The 13,451-nt window shown below is 36.4% G+C and overlaps 1 protein-coding gene across 3 annotated transcripts in view; it reads left to right on the top strand.

The window, feature by feature from the left end:
* Window positions 1-13,451, top strand: part of SLC13A1 (solute carrier family 13 member 1) — a 118,511-nt gene that overhangs the window by 22,645 nt on the left and 82,415 nt on the right. For all 3 annotated transcript variants that reach the window (XR_009352957.1, XM_059171725.1, XM_059171724.1), the window contains exons 3-6: window positions 8,268-8,404; window positions 11,133-11,320; window positions 11,906-11,954; window positions 12,036-12,084. Coding sequence is in view for 2 of the 3 variants with exons in the window: in XM_059171725.1 (XP_059027708.1) it covers window positions 8,268-8,404; window positions 11,133-11,320; window positions 11,906-11,954; window positions 12,036-12,084 (423 nt within the window). In the remaining variant the exon portion in view is untranslated. The remainder of the gene's footprint in view (window positions 1-8,267; window positions 8,405-11,132; window positions 11,321-11,905; window positions 11,955-12,035; window positions 12,085-13,451) is intronic.

The following is a 13,451-nucleotide window of genomic DNA, read 5'->3' as shown; positions in this document are numbered from 1 at the left end:
ACCAACCTTTCACAGCCTGCATTAGCTTTTGTTTTTCAGCAGAATTCGGTCTCGCACAGTGTTAGAAAAGCAATTTTTGTTTTTAATGAAGAAAAAGCTACCCTGTTTTCTTTTCCAGAAACCTGCCATTTCAAAAGATAAAGCCAAATTAACTTTCATGTGTATTTCTGTTTTGTTCTTGCTGAGAGGAGTTTATTCATGCTGAGCGGTGTTTTTTACCTTTATACAATCTGAGGGTACCCGTCTGAGGAAAATGGATTCAGTTTCTCATTAAAAGCATGAAATGCATTGAAATCAGAATATCTATCTTCATGCAGTCTCCAGCCACCCAGCACACAACTGCCTAAACCGCAGCTGAAGAAGTCTCAGGAAAGATGCCAAGTTCAAGATGCCAGTCCCTGCAATTTATCACCTTTGGACTTCTATCTTCTGCCAGAGTCCAATACTGCTATCTTGAGGTTCATCTGTCTTGTAATGTGGGTGGAGATTTTCCCAACGAACTAACCTATGATACAGTGTTTTTTTGTTCTGTAGAAGAAAGTATTCTTTTCCTTCTCTTCATGTCATTCTTCCTCATTTTGTAGTTCAAACTACATTCTTGCATTTCAGATCCATTTTGCTCCTCTTTCCTTTCTGCATTTTTTCCTTCCCTTGTAATCTTGACTCTTTTCTTTCCCACTGATTGGGAAGAGAGAGTACCCAGGGCTGACACTCTGCTGTCCCAGTATCTGGGCTCTATAACTGAAGAAGTTTTTCAAATGCTCCAATAGGCTACATGGATCTTAGTAAAGGAAATTTTATTTTATTTTATTTTTTTAAGATTTTATTTATTTATTTGATAGAGATCACAGGTAGTCAGAGAGGCAGGCAGAGAGAAAGGAAGGGAAGCAGGCTCCCCGTTGAGCAGAGAGCCCGATTGCAATGTGGGGCTCCATCCCAGGACCCTGGGATCACGACCTGAGCTGAAGGCAGGGGCTTTAACCCACTGAGCCACCCAGGCGCCCCAGTAAAGGGCATTTTAAAAGAAAGGACTGGCAAGTTCTCAAAAATAATGTGTCAAGTTATTAACCCCTGTTCTGCTGGTTTAGGTGGTTTTACCTCCAAAGATAATTCAGTTCAACAGTAATATATTTGTCTCTTACGATTTAATAACAATAAAATTGACTTTTTAATAGAGGCTGAGATAGAAGCAAGATTAACTAGAATTGGGACGTTTCTGTAGCAAATAGGCTAGAGGAAGACAGGAGAAAAGGGGTACCTAGGAAAGCCTGGCTTTGTGAGAACGCCAAACCTTTGCCTCTTTACAGGATGTGGACCCACAACTAGAGGCAGCAAAATTCTAAGTACCTTTAGCAGTTGCATGACTTAGACTGCTGGTACCTGTCCAAGAGTCCTTCATCTTCCAGAAGCGTCGGCCTCAGACTAAATTAACAGTAATAGAATCTTAGACTTAGAAGCACATTCTTCTGGTCATTTTGTCCTGGGGCAGATTCCTCCTCCCAATATTTCTTATAGATGAGATCACTCAGGAAATAATTAAAGACTTCCTTTGAATGGGCCCAGAAAGCCGCACAAGGAGATAAGAATCATTTTTGAAAACTTTTAATACTTAAGTTTAATACTTTTACTGAGCACCTTGTTGTATTAAAGAATATCAACAAATATTGAATATCTCTCATATTCTTTGAATAAAATCTGAAATGTTAAATATTTAGTGTGCTCAATTAGATATTTCAAAACAAATATCGTTATTATTATTGTCATTGAAAATATGTTTATATATAAATTTTACACATATAAATGTGGAGGTACACATATGTATATGCAGATGTTATAGTACATATTTATATAGTCATTCCATAAATATTTATGTTCTAGGACTCTGCTAGGCTCTTGGGAATATATCACTGAATAAATACAGACAAAAGTCCTTGTCTTCTTAGGAGAAAAGAGACAATAAACAACCTTAATGTCTAGGTAAGTTACATTAAGTTAGGAGATAATTGGTGTTATGCAAAAATGCAACAGGATAATGAAGATCAGGAGAGAGTTTTAACATCAGTTTAAACAGGATGATCAGAGTAGACCTCAATGAGCTGTCAATACCTGAACAAAGACTTCTAGGAAATGGGAGAGTCAGTCCTGTGGCTATCTGGAGAACAACCATTGCCGAGGGGCAAATACCTACCACAAAGACTTCAAGGGAGTTATATGTCTGCAGTGTGACTAAAGCAAAATGAAGGGGAGAATGACAGAAGGTGATGTCAGGGAGATAATTTGTAGAGGGACTAGACCATCTAGGGCCAAAGAAGGCCACTGCAAAGTTTTAACTGTCAATGAAAGGAGACCCTCTAGAGATTTTTGAGTAGAAAAGTGACATCATCAATTTGATTTTTATTTAAAAGGATAATTTGGACTGCTGTGCTGAGAAACAAAGCAGAAAGAAGGAAATGGGTAGCAGGTTATTGCAATAACCCAGTTGAGAGGCCGTAGCAATTCAGACCAGGGATAGTAATGGGGATATGGAATATATTGTTAATGTATTTTTAAGATAAAATCAACAAAATTTCCTATATGGTTTTATGTGGCATATGATGGGGGTAAAGGGGAGGATTCAAGGATGCCTCAGAACTTTTTGACCTGGCAGCTGGAAAAATGGAGCTGCCATCAGTTGAGATAGGGAAAACTATGGGCAGAGTAGGCTTGTTGCAAAAGAGAGGCTGACACTGGGAGTACAAAGTTTGACACCACATTTGAAATAATATTTGATATCTAAGTGAAGGTGTTGACTAGGCAGCTAAATACTAATGAGTCCAGATCTCATGAGATAGAGCTGAGCTGGAAATAACGGTTTGAGGATCATCAGCATATAGGTGGTATTGATAGTTCTAAAATTTGATGAGGTGATTTCGAGAGTGAGTGAAGATTTAAAACAACAACAACACTACAAAGAAGACAAAGACAAAGAACTGAGCTCTGGAAAATGACAACATTCAGAGACTGGTGAGAAGAGAAAGTACTAGCGAAGAAGAATGTGGAGGATGGGTTATTGAGGTAGGAGGAAGGCCCGGAGAGTGGGGGATCCTGGAATCCAAGTTTAGGAATATTTTAAGGATGAAGCAATGATCAAATGTGTCTAATCTACTAATAGGTCAATTAGTGTGAAAACTGGGAATCAACCATTGGAATTAGCAATGAAACATAAATATTTTTAAAACAACAAAATATATATAATTCTAATCAGATCCATTATAACTGACTTTTCTAAAAAATCTCATTTGATTCACAAGCTTGATGTAAAGTATTATTGAACTTTAACGGATAAGTGTATTGACTTAAAGAAATGTTGTGAACTGGTACATTTTATAGCTAAGAGAGAACCCAGGTGCTCTGATTGCAAAAGTGCATGTTTTTTGATGAAATCCCATTTTGAAACAGAAAAATGACTTCAAATTTCATTAGGAATTTTGTTTGACATGCTTATTTTGCCTCAAAAATAGTTGTAATTATCAGTGTTATTTATAAACCAGTACCATTTTCTCTTATTATCTCCTATGTACATAAGCTATAAACAAACACATATGGTTGTGACTAATGTGCTTCAAATATACTAACGCTGATGAAACCCAAAGAATAGGTACTACAATGGGAAACAAAGAATGTGAAAATTCCTCCTTAGATTTATAATTGATTTCATTTAGAGAGTTGGGCTGCAGGCCATTTATGTTTACATAGTCCATTAAGAGACTGGCAAACTATGAATCTGAGAGCCAAATCTAGCCGGCTACCCAATTTTTTAAAATAAAGTTTAATTGGAAACATACAAAGCCATGGTCATTCATTTACATACTGTCTTTGGCTACTTTTTATGCTACAAAGACAAGTTGAATAGTTGTAATGGAAACAATGAGGCTCACAAAGTCTAAAACATTTATTATCTGACCTTTTTACAAAATCTGCCAACTGCAAACGTAATCTTAAGAGATTACAACAAGAATGTCTCATGGTCCTGGACTTCCTTCTGTGTTTAATCACTTACTAATCATTGCTTGCTTCTATGCATTCTTTTGCATTTTTTTAAAAGATTTTATTTATTTATTTGGGAGACAGAGAGAGCATGAAAGGAGAGAGGTCAGAGTCTGATGTGGGACTCGATCCCGGACTTCAGGATCATGACCTGAGCCAAAGGCAGTCACTTAACCAACTGAGCCACCCAGGTGCCCCTGAAAAAATATTTCTCACACACCCGTGATACCTTACTACAGTCTTTATTAACTTTTTTTTTTTTTGCATGTAATAACCTCTAAGCCACTTAAGTTTAGGGACTTACTAATTTAGAATCTAATGCATGCCAGTATGTGCCAGGAATGTGCTAAATCCATAAATACAATGATCAGTAAGACACACCTCTGTCTTCAAAATATATCTTATCCAAAAAAGGGGTTAATTAAGTTAATAAATGATCCTTATATAGATGAAGATGTGCTCTCACAAAAGGAAGTAGCCTCTGACTAAGTTGAGGATAGTCAAGGAGGTATCTTAGAAGAACTGACATCTGAGTTCATCCATGAAAGAAGATGATAGATAACCAAAGTAAGAGAAGAGGGTCATTCCAGGTTAAATGACAGGCAAGTGTTGAAGCATTTCTGTGGCTTGAGAATTTCACACATAGGGAAAAGTTTGCAGAGCACTAAAAGGCTTAACTGGAAGGTGAGATGAAGAGTCTTATAAGAGATGTTGGGAAGATTGGATTTAGTCTTAAATGACATGGAGTGCAGAGAAGGAGTACAGGAAGCACACGGTTGTGATCAGATTTACACTTTAGAAAAGCTACTGCGACAGTGGTAAGGGGTGCATTAGAAAGAGATCAAACAGTAACTCTGTGAGAAGCAGTTAGGAGCTTAATTAAGATAGTAATGTTTGAATAGAACAAAGTGGACAATTTAAAATATAGCAAAACAGGATGTCTGGGTGGTTCAATGGGTTAAGCATATGACTTGGACTCAGGTCATGATCCTGGAGTCCTGGGATCAAGTCCCCCATCATGATCCTTGCTCAGCAGGGAGCCTCCTGCTTCTCCCTCTGCCTGCAGCTCCCTCTGCTACCTCCTTGTCTTCTCTTTCTCTCTCTCTGACAAATAAAGAAATAAAATCTTTAAAAATAAAATAAAATAAAATATATGGGGGAACTAGAGAAAATAGGACTTTGTGACTAATCCACACATACTGGAAGTGAGAAAGGAAGCATAGCTGACTCTTAGCTTTCTAACTTGGGCAACTAAGTAGATGGAAATTTCATTTGCCACAAAAAAGGATATGCTGAATGTTTAGATGTTTGTGGGAAATTCAAATGGAAACATCCAGCTGGGTACACCAGACTTACCTGTTTGGATACAAAGATTTTAGTGTCTTCAGCATTCATTCAGCAAATACGTATTGAATGCCCACTGTGTGCCAAACATTATTTTAGTCACATAGAGTTAGAAATTGAATCTGTAAGATTCAATCTTCAGGTGCACAAAACAAGAAGATTGGAGACAAAACCCTGTAGAATACCAACATTTCAGAAAAGGGCAGAGGAAAAATAATTTTCAATGTAGGCCAAGAAGAAAAATTGGGAAAGGCAGTGATAGACCTAGGGAGAAAAAACAAAAATGGTTCATAAGTCTGTAAACACTAGTAAATTAATAATTTGAAATAATACTTACAATGAAAGTAATGATTGAGAGAGTTAGGAAGAAGAAGTTTGGGAACAGAGTATAGACAATTCATATTTGTGATCTCTCTACTGATTTAGGAGCTCAAAGACCATAGTTTATTCATCGACTCCCTTCCTCCCTGTCTCATTCATCCAGAATTATTTACTCAGCTCCTCTTCTATACCAGGACTGTACTAGGTGCCAAATATGCAATGACTAGCAGAACAGATTCCTGGCCCTCTTAGAATGTATAGTATATTACAAAAGACATGCAACAAGCAGATAAGTGCACTATTTACATATTATATATTCTGTGAAGGAAACCAAGAGGGCTCTGTAATACAGAAAAATAGTAGAAACTATTTTAAAAATCTGGCTATTTGAGAATTGAGGAAGTGTGAAGAGGGAAACACATGCCAGGTGTTTATCATCGCATTCTCTGTTCATATGACAGTTTCAGTGCATGTTTAATACTTACCCAGTGTTAGAGTAATTAATAAGGGAAATAATAAGGAAATTGATAGAATTATTTTCTATTTTGCAGTACCATAAAATGTAAAGAGGTAAATACAAACTGTGAAAAACAAAATAAATTAACATTTCATAAAACATAATGAAGAGATCCACTTGTCCACCTTTAATTCCAAAGCTAATTTTTACTTTCTTTTTAAACCAAGCCAATCTTAGTAAGCTATATTAAAAATGCTAATACAATTTAAAGTAACAAAGTTATTATGAGAACGGATTTTCTTTTTTTAAAAAAGATTTTATTTATTTAAATAAATAAAAGATCAGAGGTAGGCAGAGAAGCAGGCAGAGAAAGAGGGGAAGCAGGCTCCCTGCTGAGCAGAGAGCCCGATCTGATGCAGGGCTCAGTCTTAAGACCCTGAGACCTTGTCCTGGGCTGAAGGCAGAGGCTTAACCCACTGAGCCACCCAGGCGCCCCAGAGAACTGATTTTTCTACTCCTTTGTGATTTCATATTGGAATAGTTATTTCTCAACTCTTCCATTCCTTCAACCAGATTTTTTTTTTTAAAGGGATATTTCCTCTTATAATCCACTCTTTTCAGCACAACCTTATGATTCAGTTTAACCAAGGAGGTTCTGAAGTCAAGTCTCTTTATCAGTCTCCCAAAGTACTATACCTAAGCAATTAAAAATAAGGTTTCTGTGGTTAGATAATTTTGAAAAATATGTTGTATGTGGAATTCTACTCTGCGAGTGGCAATGCCTGTTCATATTAAAAGGTTTTGAGGAGACCTATAGGAAAGAAAATTCTAGTATTTCAAAACTCTATGCTTTGTAAACTTACTTGACCACAAAATTTTGTTGTTGTTGTTGTTGTTGTTTAAGAAAAAGATTATGTACTGGGGCGCCTGGGTGGCTCAGTGGGTTAAAGCCTCTGCCTTCAGCTCAGGTCATGATCCCGGGATCCTGGGATCGAGTCCCGCATTGGGCTCTCTGCTCAGCAGGGAGTCTGCTTCCCTTCCTCTCTCTCTGCCTGCCTCTCTGCCTACTTGTGATCTCTGTCTGTCAAATAAATAAATAAAATCTTAAAAAAAAAAAAAAGAAACAGAAAATGATTATGTACCTAACATACTTCAGAGCATTCTTTGGTAAATAGATTGATCCAAAGTGTCTGTACACTCTACTAATCTCTGAATGGTGTTAGCTAAAAATGGCTTAAAATGTTGGCTCCTATTCAAGGGTAATTATTTTTTTATTTTTATTTTTAATTTTTATTTTTTTAATTTTTTTATTTTTTATAAACATATATTTTTATCCCCAGGGGTACAGGTCTGTGAATCGCCAGGTTGACACACTTCACAGCACTCACCAAATCACATACCCTCCCCAATGTGCATAACCCCACACCCCTTCTCCCAACCCCCCTCCCCCCAGCAACCCTCAGTTTGTTTTGTGAGATTAAGAGTCCCTTATGGTTTGTCTCCCTCCCAATCCCATCTTGTTTCATTTATTCTTCTCCTACCCACTTAACCCCCCATGTTGCATCTCCACTTCCTCATATCAGGGAGATCATAGGATAGTTGTCTTTCTCGGATTGACTTATTTCACTAAGCATGATAAGGGGTATTTATTTTATAGCAAATAATTTTGAAGATAAAGCCATTTGAAGTATTTAGGAGTGACACTACAGTTTGGGCATAATAGATGGTAACAAAGACACTGGCAGTTTGGAGACTCAACTTGGACTTTCCCAAATCACATTCACTGCTGTTCTACAGCAACAGCATATACCAGTTAACCGTGGTTTGGAGATGGAAAAATTAAGGCATTGAAGGCACTTGCCTGACGTTACACAGCTATTTCAAAACCCAGTATGTTGGGTACTTTTTTTTGGTATGTATTTTCCCTTAACACTCCTATTTCCGGGTAAACATATAGAACAAAGTTAAATTTGTATTGTTCACATATCTACATTTTTCTTAATAGAAAGATTAAGTAGTTTAAAGGTCAAAGTTAAGAGTAGCAAAATAATGCTTTCTTGGGCAATATTATTTTTCCCCCACCAACGTAAGTAATCATGGGTTTAATCATAAATTTTAGGTGGCATCTGCTTATTTCAAAGATTTTCATCTACTGTTAATTGGAGTCATCTGTTTAGCAACATCAATAGAAAAATGGAATTTGCACAAAAGGATTGCCCTGAGAATGGTGATGACAGTGGGTGTGAACCCAGCATGGTAAGTACTCCATTTACTCTTCCAGGTTTACTTTCCAAACAGATCATATTTTTGCAGAGCAAATAACTAAATAAGTAATGCACATCCAAGCAAGCATTCACATCACAGTAAAATTCATGCCTTTCTTTCCTTTGCAAATATGAAAAGGCTATAAAGTGCACTGGAGTTGTAGGAAGAAACAACAACAACTTTTGGGTCTAATTACAGGTAGATTGGAATAAGTGCACACACCTTTCATGCACAGTAGGAGCCAAAGCTGAGAGAAGTCTTGAACCCCAACAGACAAGATGGTAGACTTCAGAGTAGATTTCAGTTATATGTGGTTTATTTGGCTGATTACACATTCAAGACTTGTTCAAGAGCATTCTTCATCATGGGGAGGATGTTAAGAACCAAAGACAAAGACATTACTGACAAAATACAAACGTGTGCAGAAACATTCCAAGGTGAACATTTTTCTTTTTAAATGAACTGTTTTAAACTGAAGTAATCAGTTAAGAGATTTCATCCACAGAATGTGAAATCACTCAGTTGACTAACGTTCCTCACTGAAATAAATGCTTTTTTCCATTACATTAATTGGTTACTTTAGTTTTAGATCTAACTCTTGTTAAGAACATAGATGTGAGCTAATATTTATTTATTTATTTATTTATTTATTTCCAGTGTCATAAACACTTACATGATAGTGTTAAGCTCTAAAGTATTAAGTGGTTCTTCCCTTCTCATTTTCTTTGAAAATAAGAAAATTTGAATTATGTTGAATTTGAATTATGTTGCATGATTCATTCTAGAATAGATCTACGTCTGTGTTGATCATTTATTAATCAAATAGATTCATTAAATACGAAGAATAACTCAGATGAGACATATTTTTAAAATATTTGCTACTTTAAATGTTTATACCATGAGTGTGTTAAGGAAATTCTGCTCTTGAAATGAAATGGTATTCCATGCCTCTTGGGGTGCTATAGATATGTGTATCTTTTCCTTGACCATCTGCTCCCTGACCACAGGGGATGGGATAGTAAACCATGCAGTGAAGCAAGAGTCCTGTCCTTTATACCACTGAGTGGCTTTGCAACTTAAGGCATTTTCACCACACAGAAAATGTGCTCACTATCTTTTTTTTATAGGAAGATTTCATGTCTTGCCAATGCCTCAAATCAAAAGTATTTCTAGTTTACTTTTTTAAAAGCTTCTTTTATTTATTTTTCTCTTTTCTAGACTTTTTAAAATTTAATTTTATTTTTTAGTGTTCCAAGATTCATTGTTTATGCACCACACCCAGTGCTCCATGCAATACATGCCCTCCTTAATACCCACCACTAGACTCACCCATCCACCCACCCCCCGGCCCTCTAAAACCCTCAGTTTGTTTCTCAGAGTCCATAGTCTCTCATGCTTCGTCTCCCCCTCTGATTTCCCCCCAATTCACTTTTCCTTTCCTTCTCCTAATGTTCACTTTTTCTTGACAATCATTTCCTGTTTAAACAGATATCTAAAGAGTTTTATTTTGTTTTACATGTAGAAATTGTTCACCTGATCTGAACTTGAAATTTATAGTGTAGAATTTGTCTTGTAGATCCACTTTTTTTCTTTTCTTGTCTCTTCTTTCTTTTCTTTTCTTTTTTCTTTCTTTCTTTCTTTCTTTTTTTTTGTAGATCCACTTTTAAAGGGAGTCATAGAATTTCATAAATAGCTGCATATGGAAAGATGTGCTTCTGAATGATTTTCTGGGATCTCCCACTCAAAAGAGATCAAATTTTTTTTCGCAAGTATGATTTTTGAAAGCTTCTAGATATGATTTAAAATCCTACAGTCTTAGGTGTTATTTTTAAGGGAGAAGAAGTACTTTGTTTATAAGAGAAGACAATGTAATACATCTAGTCCTTGACCACAGGCAAGAATGTCAAATTCAGGAAAGCATAAATAATAGAACCTACAGAAAATTTTGAAACCTCATTTTTGCTAGTCATTTTAACCATTTCCTCCACCTACCATATATTGAACCACAGGAGTCAACAGTAAAGAGTAGATTTATAAGTAATTTCTCTCCTTGCCCTCGTTGACCCACATACTAATACACAGAGATGTGACCAAAAGATGAAAGAAAGAATAAGGGACCCTAAATTGAAAACTGATTGCATTACATCTTACTAGTATTTCAAGGGACGTGTCATCTGTAAAGGGCATTCAAATATTGGTATAATACTGCAAGCTATTCTACCATCTACTGATTTGCAGTTTGGTAATACACGTCATCATTTTTCTGTTTTTTTTTTTTTTTTAAAGATTTTATTTATTTATTTGACAGACAGAGATCACAAGTAGGCAGAGAAGCAGGCAGAGAGAGATGAGGAAGCAGGCTACCCGCTGAGCAGAGAGCCCGATGCGGGGCTCGATCCCATGACCCTGGGATCATGACCTGAGCCGAAGGCAGAGGCTTTAACCCACTGAGCCACCCAGGCGCCCCTCATTTTTCTGTTTTAAGGGAAGATAGTTTATGGTTCCAGGGAAACAAATCTGATAAGAACACCACTCTTCCACGTACTGCTCTGATTCCTATCTGGCTCTGACTGTACTCAGGGTTCACCCTCAGAGAGGAACCCTAACTTAAGTGTGTTTTGAAAAATTCCCAACTTACAAAGAGCATTCTTTACAGTTAAATAATACAAAGCAGTTAAGCTGGAGAGCACAGCTCGTATTAAAGGCCCTCTCATTTCAGGCTGACATTGGGGTTCATGAGCAGTACCGCCTTTTTATCCATGTGGCTTAGCAACACCTCCACGGCTGCCATGGTGATGCCCATTGTTGAGGCTGTGGCACAGCAGATCATCAGCGCGGAAGCCGAGGTCGAGGCCACTCAGATGACTTGTATCAGTGGATCAGTCAACCATGGACTGGAAATTGATGGTATCACATGTTGAGATGCTGTAGTAGGGTCTAATCATTTGGGCAGTAGGCAGAAACTCAAGAATTCTGGCTTATATTTTATTAACTGTTCATATGTGCATGACATGAATTTAACTCTCTCTTTTCTGTATTTCCCAATATTATACATCACCCAAATATTTAACCTTCAACTAATGGTCGAATCTACATTCTCTGGACAAAAAGGAAGAATGCCCTTTCTAGCCTCTAGTCAGTCTGATGGAACTCTCTCTCTCTGTCCCTCTCAGTAAACCCGAGGTTACTCTTCCATACTGAGCTAACATAATAATAGTGAAAATGGGCATAATAGTGGGAATCTTTAATTCCTACATTCTGTTTGGAAAGAGCATTATATTTGGCTGTGGTTATTTCTAGCTCTGATAAATTGCCTTGATGGAGTGGAAATGTTGGGGTGATATTTGAATTTATAACGTACTTGATTAAGATGAATGTTATGTCAGTTCAGGTGAATTTGTTTTCCGTTTCTAGTAATGTTTTCATCTTACACACACATACACACACAGATAATCCTTTAAATTATTTTTTCTTTTATTTAATGTTTTGCAGAAGTTGTTGAAACAAATGAGAAGAAAGAGAAACCAATACCAGCTCCAGGGTAAAGAATATTGACATTTTGATTAGGATTTTCTAAATTACATTTTAATAAAATTATAAACTGGGTCAATTCATTTTTCAGATACAGTAATGATGCAGGAAAAATTTCAAGCAAGACAGAGCTGGAAAAGGTACATTAAATGTGATTCTTTCTAAATAATTATATGTGATATTATATTAGATCTTCAGTTAGAGATGTAGGCATTTTATTTTTTATTTTTTTATTTTTTTATTTTTAGAGAGGGAGGAGGGAGGGGCAGAGGTGAAAGGAGAGATACAAATCAAAGCAGGACCCAAGCTCAGTGCAGAGACTTTCATGGGGCTCAATCTCATGACCCTCAGATCATAACCTGAGCTGAAATCAAGAGTGTGATGCTTAACTGACTGAGCCACCCAGGTGCCCTGAGAGGTATGCATTTTAAAATCTGTTACTTCCTTTCTTGTCTATAAATTCCTTTGCTTGCCTAAGTCAAAGCACTGTGTAATGGTTTAATAAGCCCTCATAGATAGACATAGGCTAAAATCAACCTGCTGATAGAAAACTTTTTGGGCTTTGAAAATAAGCATTGTTTTTCTTCTTTTACTTAATTCATGATGATGAGAGTTAGCATATATAGTTCATGGTAATGGGAGTTAGCATATGTAGCTAAAGAACTATAATTCTAATCTCAGAACATTGTTTCATTTTCTTATTAAAATCTTATCAGCTCCATAGCCTGATTTCCATTAGGACTATTCTCATTTCTTTCAGGTTATAAACTTAGAGCAACTCTTATTCATGTAATTACAACCCAGTTATCTTTAGTGTCCCCACTAAAAAAATTCAGTGCAAAATTTATGAATCGCTAGTGTCAAATACAGATGGAGGAGTTGTAGTCATTCTAGCTATTAAAGGAAGGAAGGAGACTTTTGTAAACCATCCCATAAAATTCATTTCACCAGAATAAATCAATATAAAAATTCTATACTATGTTGTATTGGGAGTAATAGATCTTGAGATCACTGAAAAATAATCCTGCATAGAAACAGTTTTCCGGTAACCATGGCATTAGGAATAGGAGAGTGGGGCATATGTTCCTTCCTCAGGCTATAATGCATTTACATGCAACTCAGTAGGAGAAAGAAAACCCTCTTGTTATTTACAGAAATCTTCAAGGAAAGAGTGTCTTCTCCTTAAAGAGAAGACAAATAACAAGGATAAGTTTTAAGCTGTTAGTTACCAGGTTTTAACAATGAGAATTGAATATATATTTCTGAAAACATTATCTTTAGGAATAGAAGTAATTCTCTTAAAACAGAATCAACAGCATGTGAGGTATATTACAGAAAAACTCATTAAAAATGAGCTTTAAAAATTCTGAAAATTGGCAAACATAAACAGAAAGAATTGCGCTCAGTGACTTTCTCATGGTCATATTTAGAAATCCAGTTTTCTGGCATGATGCCTACATTTTGGGTCAAGCCCCTTCAAATCAATTTGACATCCAACACTATCCTC

Source organism: Mustela lutreola, chromosome 4 (assembly GCF_030435805.1).
Source record: "Mustela lutreola isolate mMusLut2 chromosome 4, mMusLut2.pri, whole genome shotgun sequence".
In the NCBI taxonomy this organism is placed as follows: Eukaryota; Metazoa; Chordata; class Mammalia; order Carnivora; family Mustelidae; genus Mustela; species Mustela lutreola.
The sequence above is the reverse complement of the archived record's forward strand: the minus strand, read 5'-3'. Positions and strand labels throughout refer to the sequence as shown.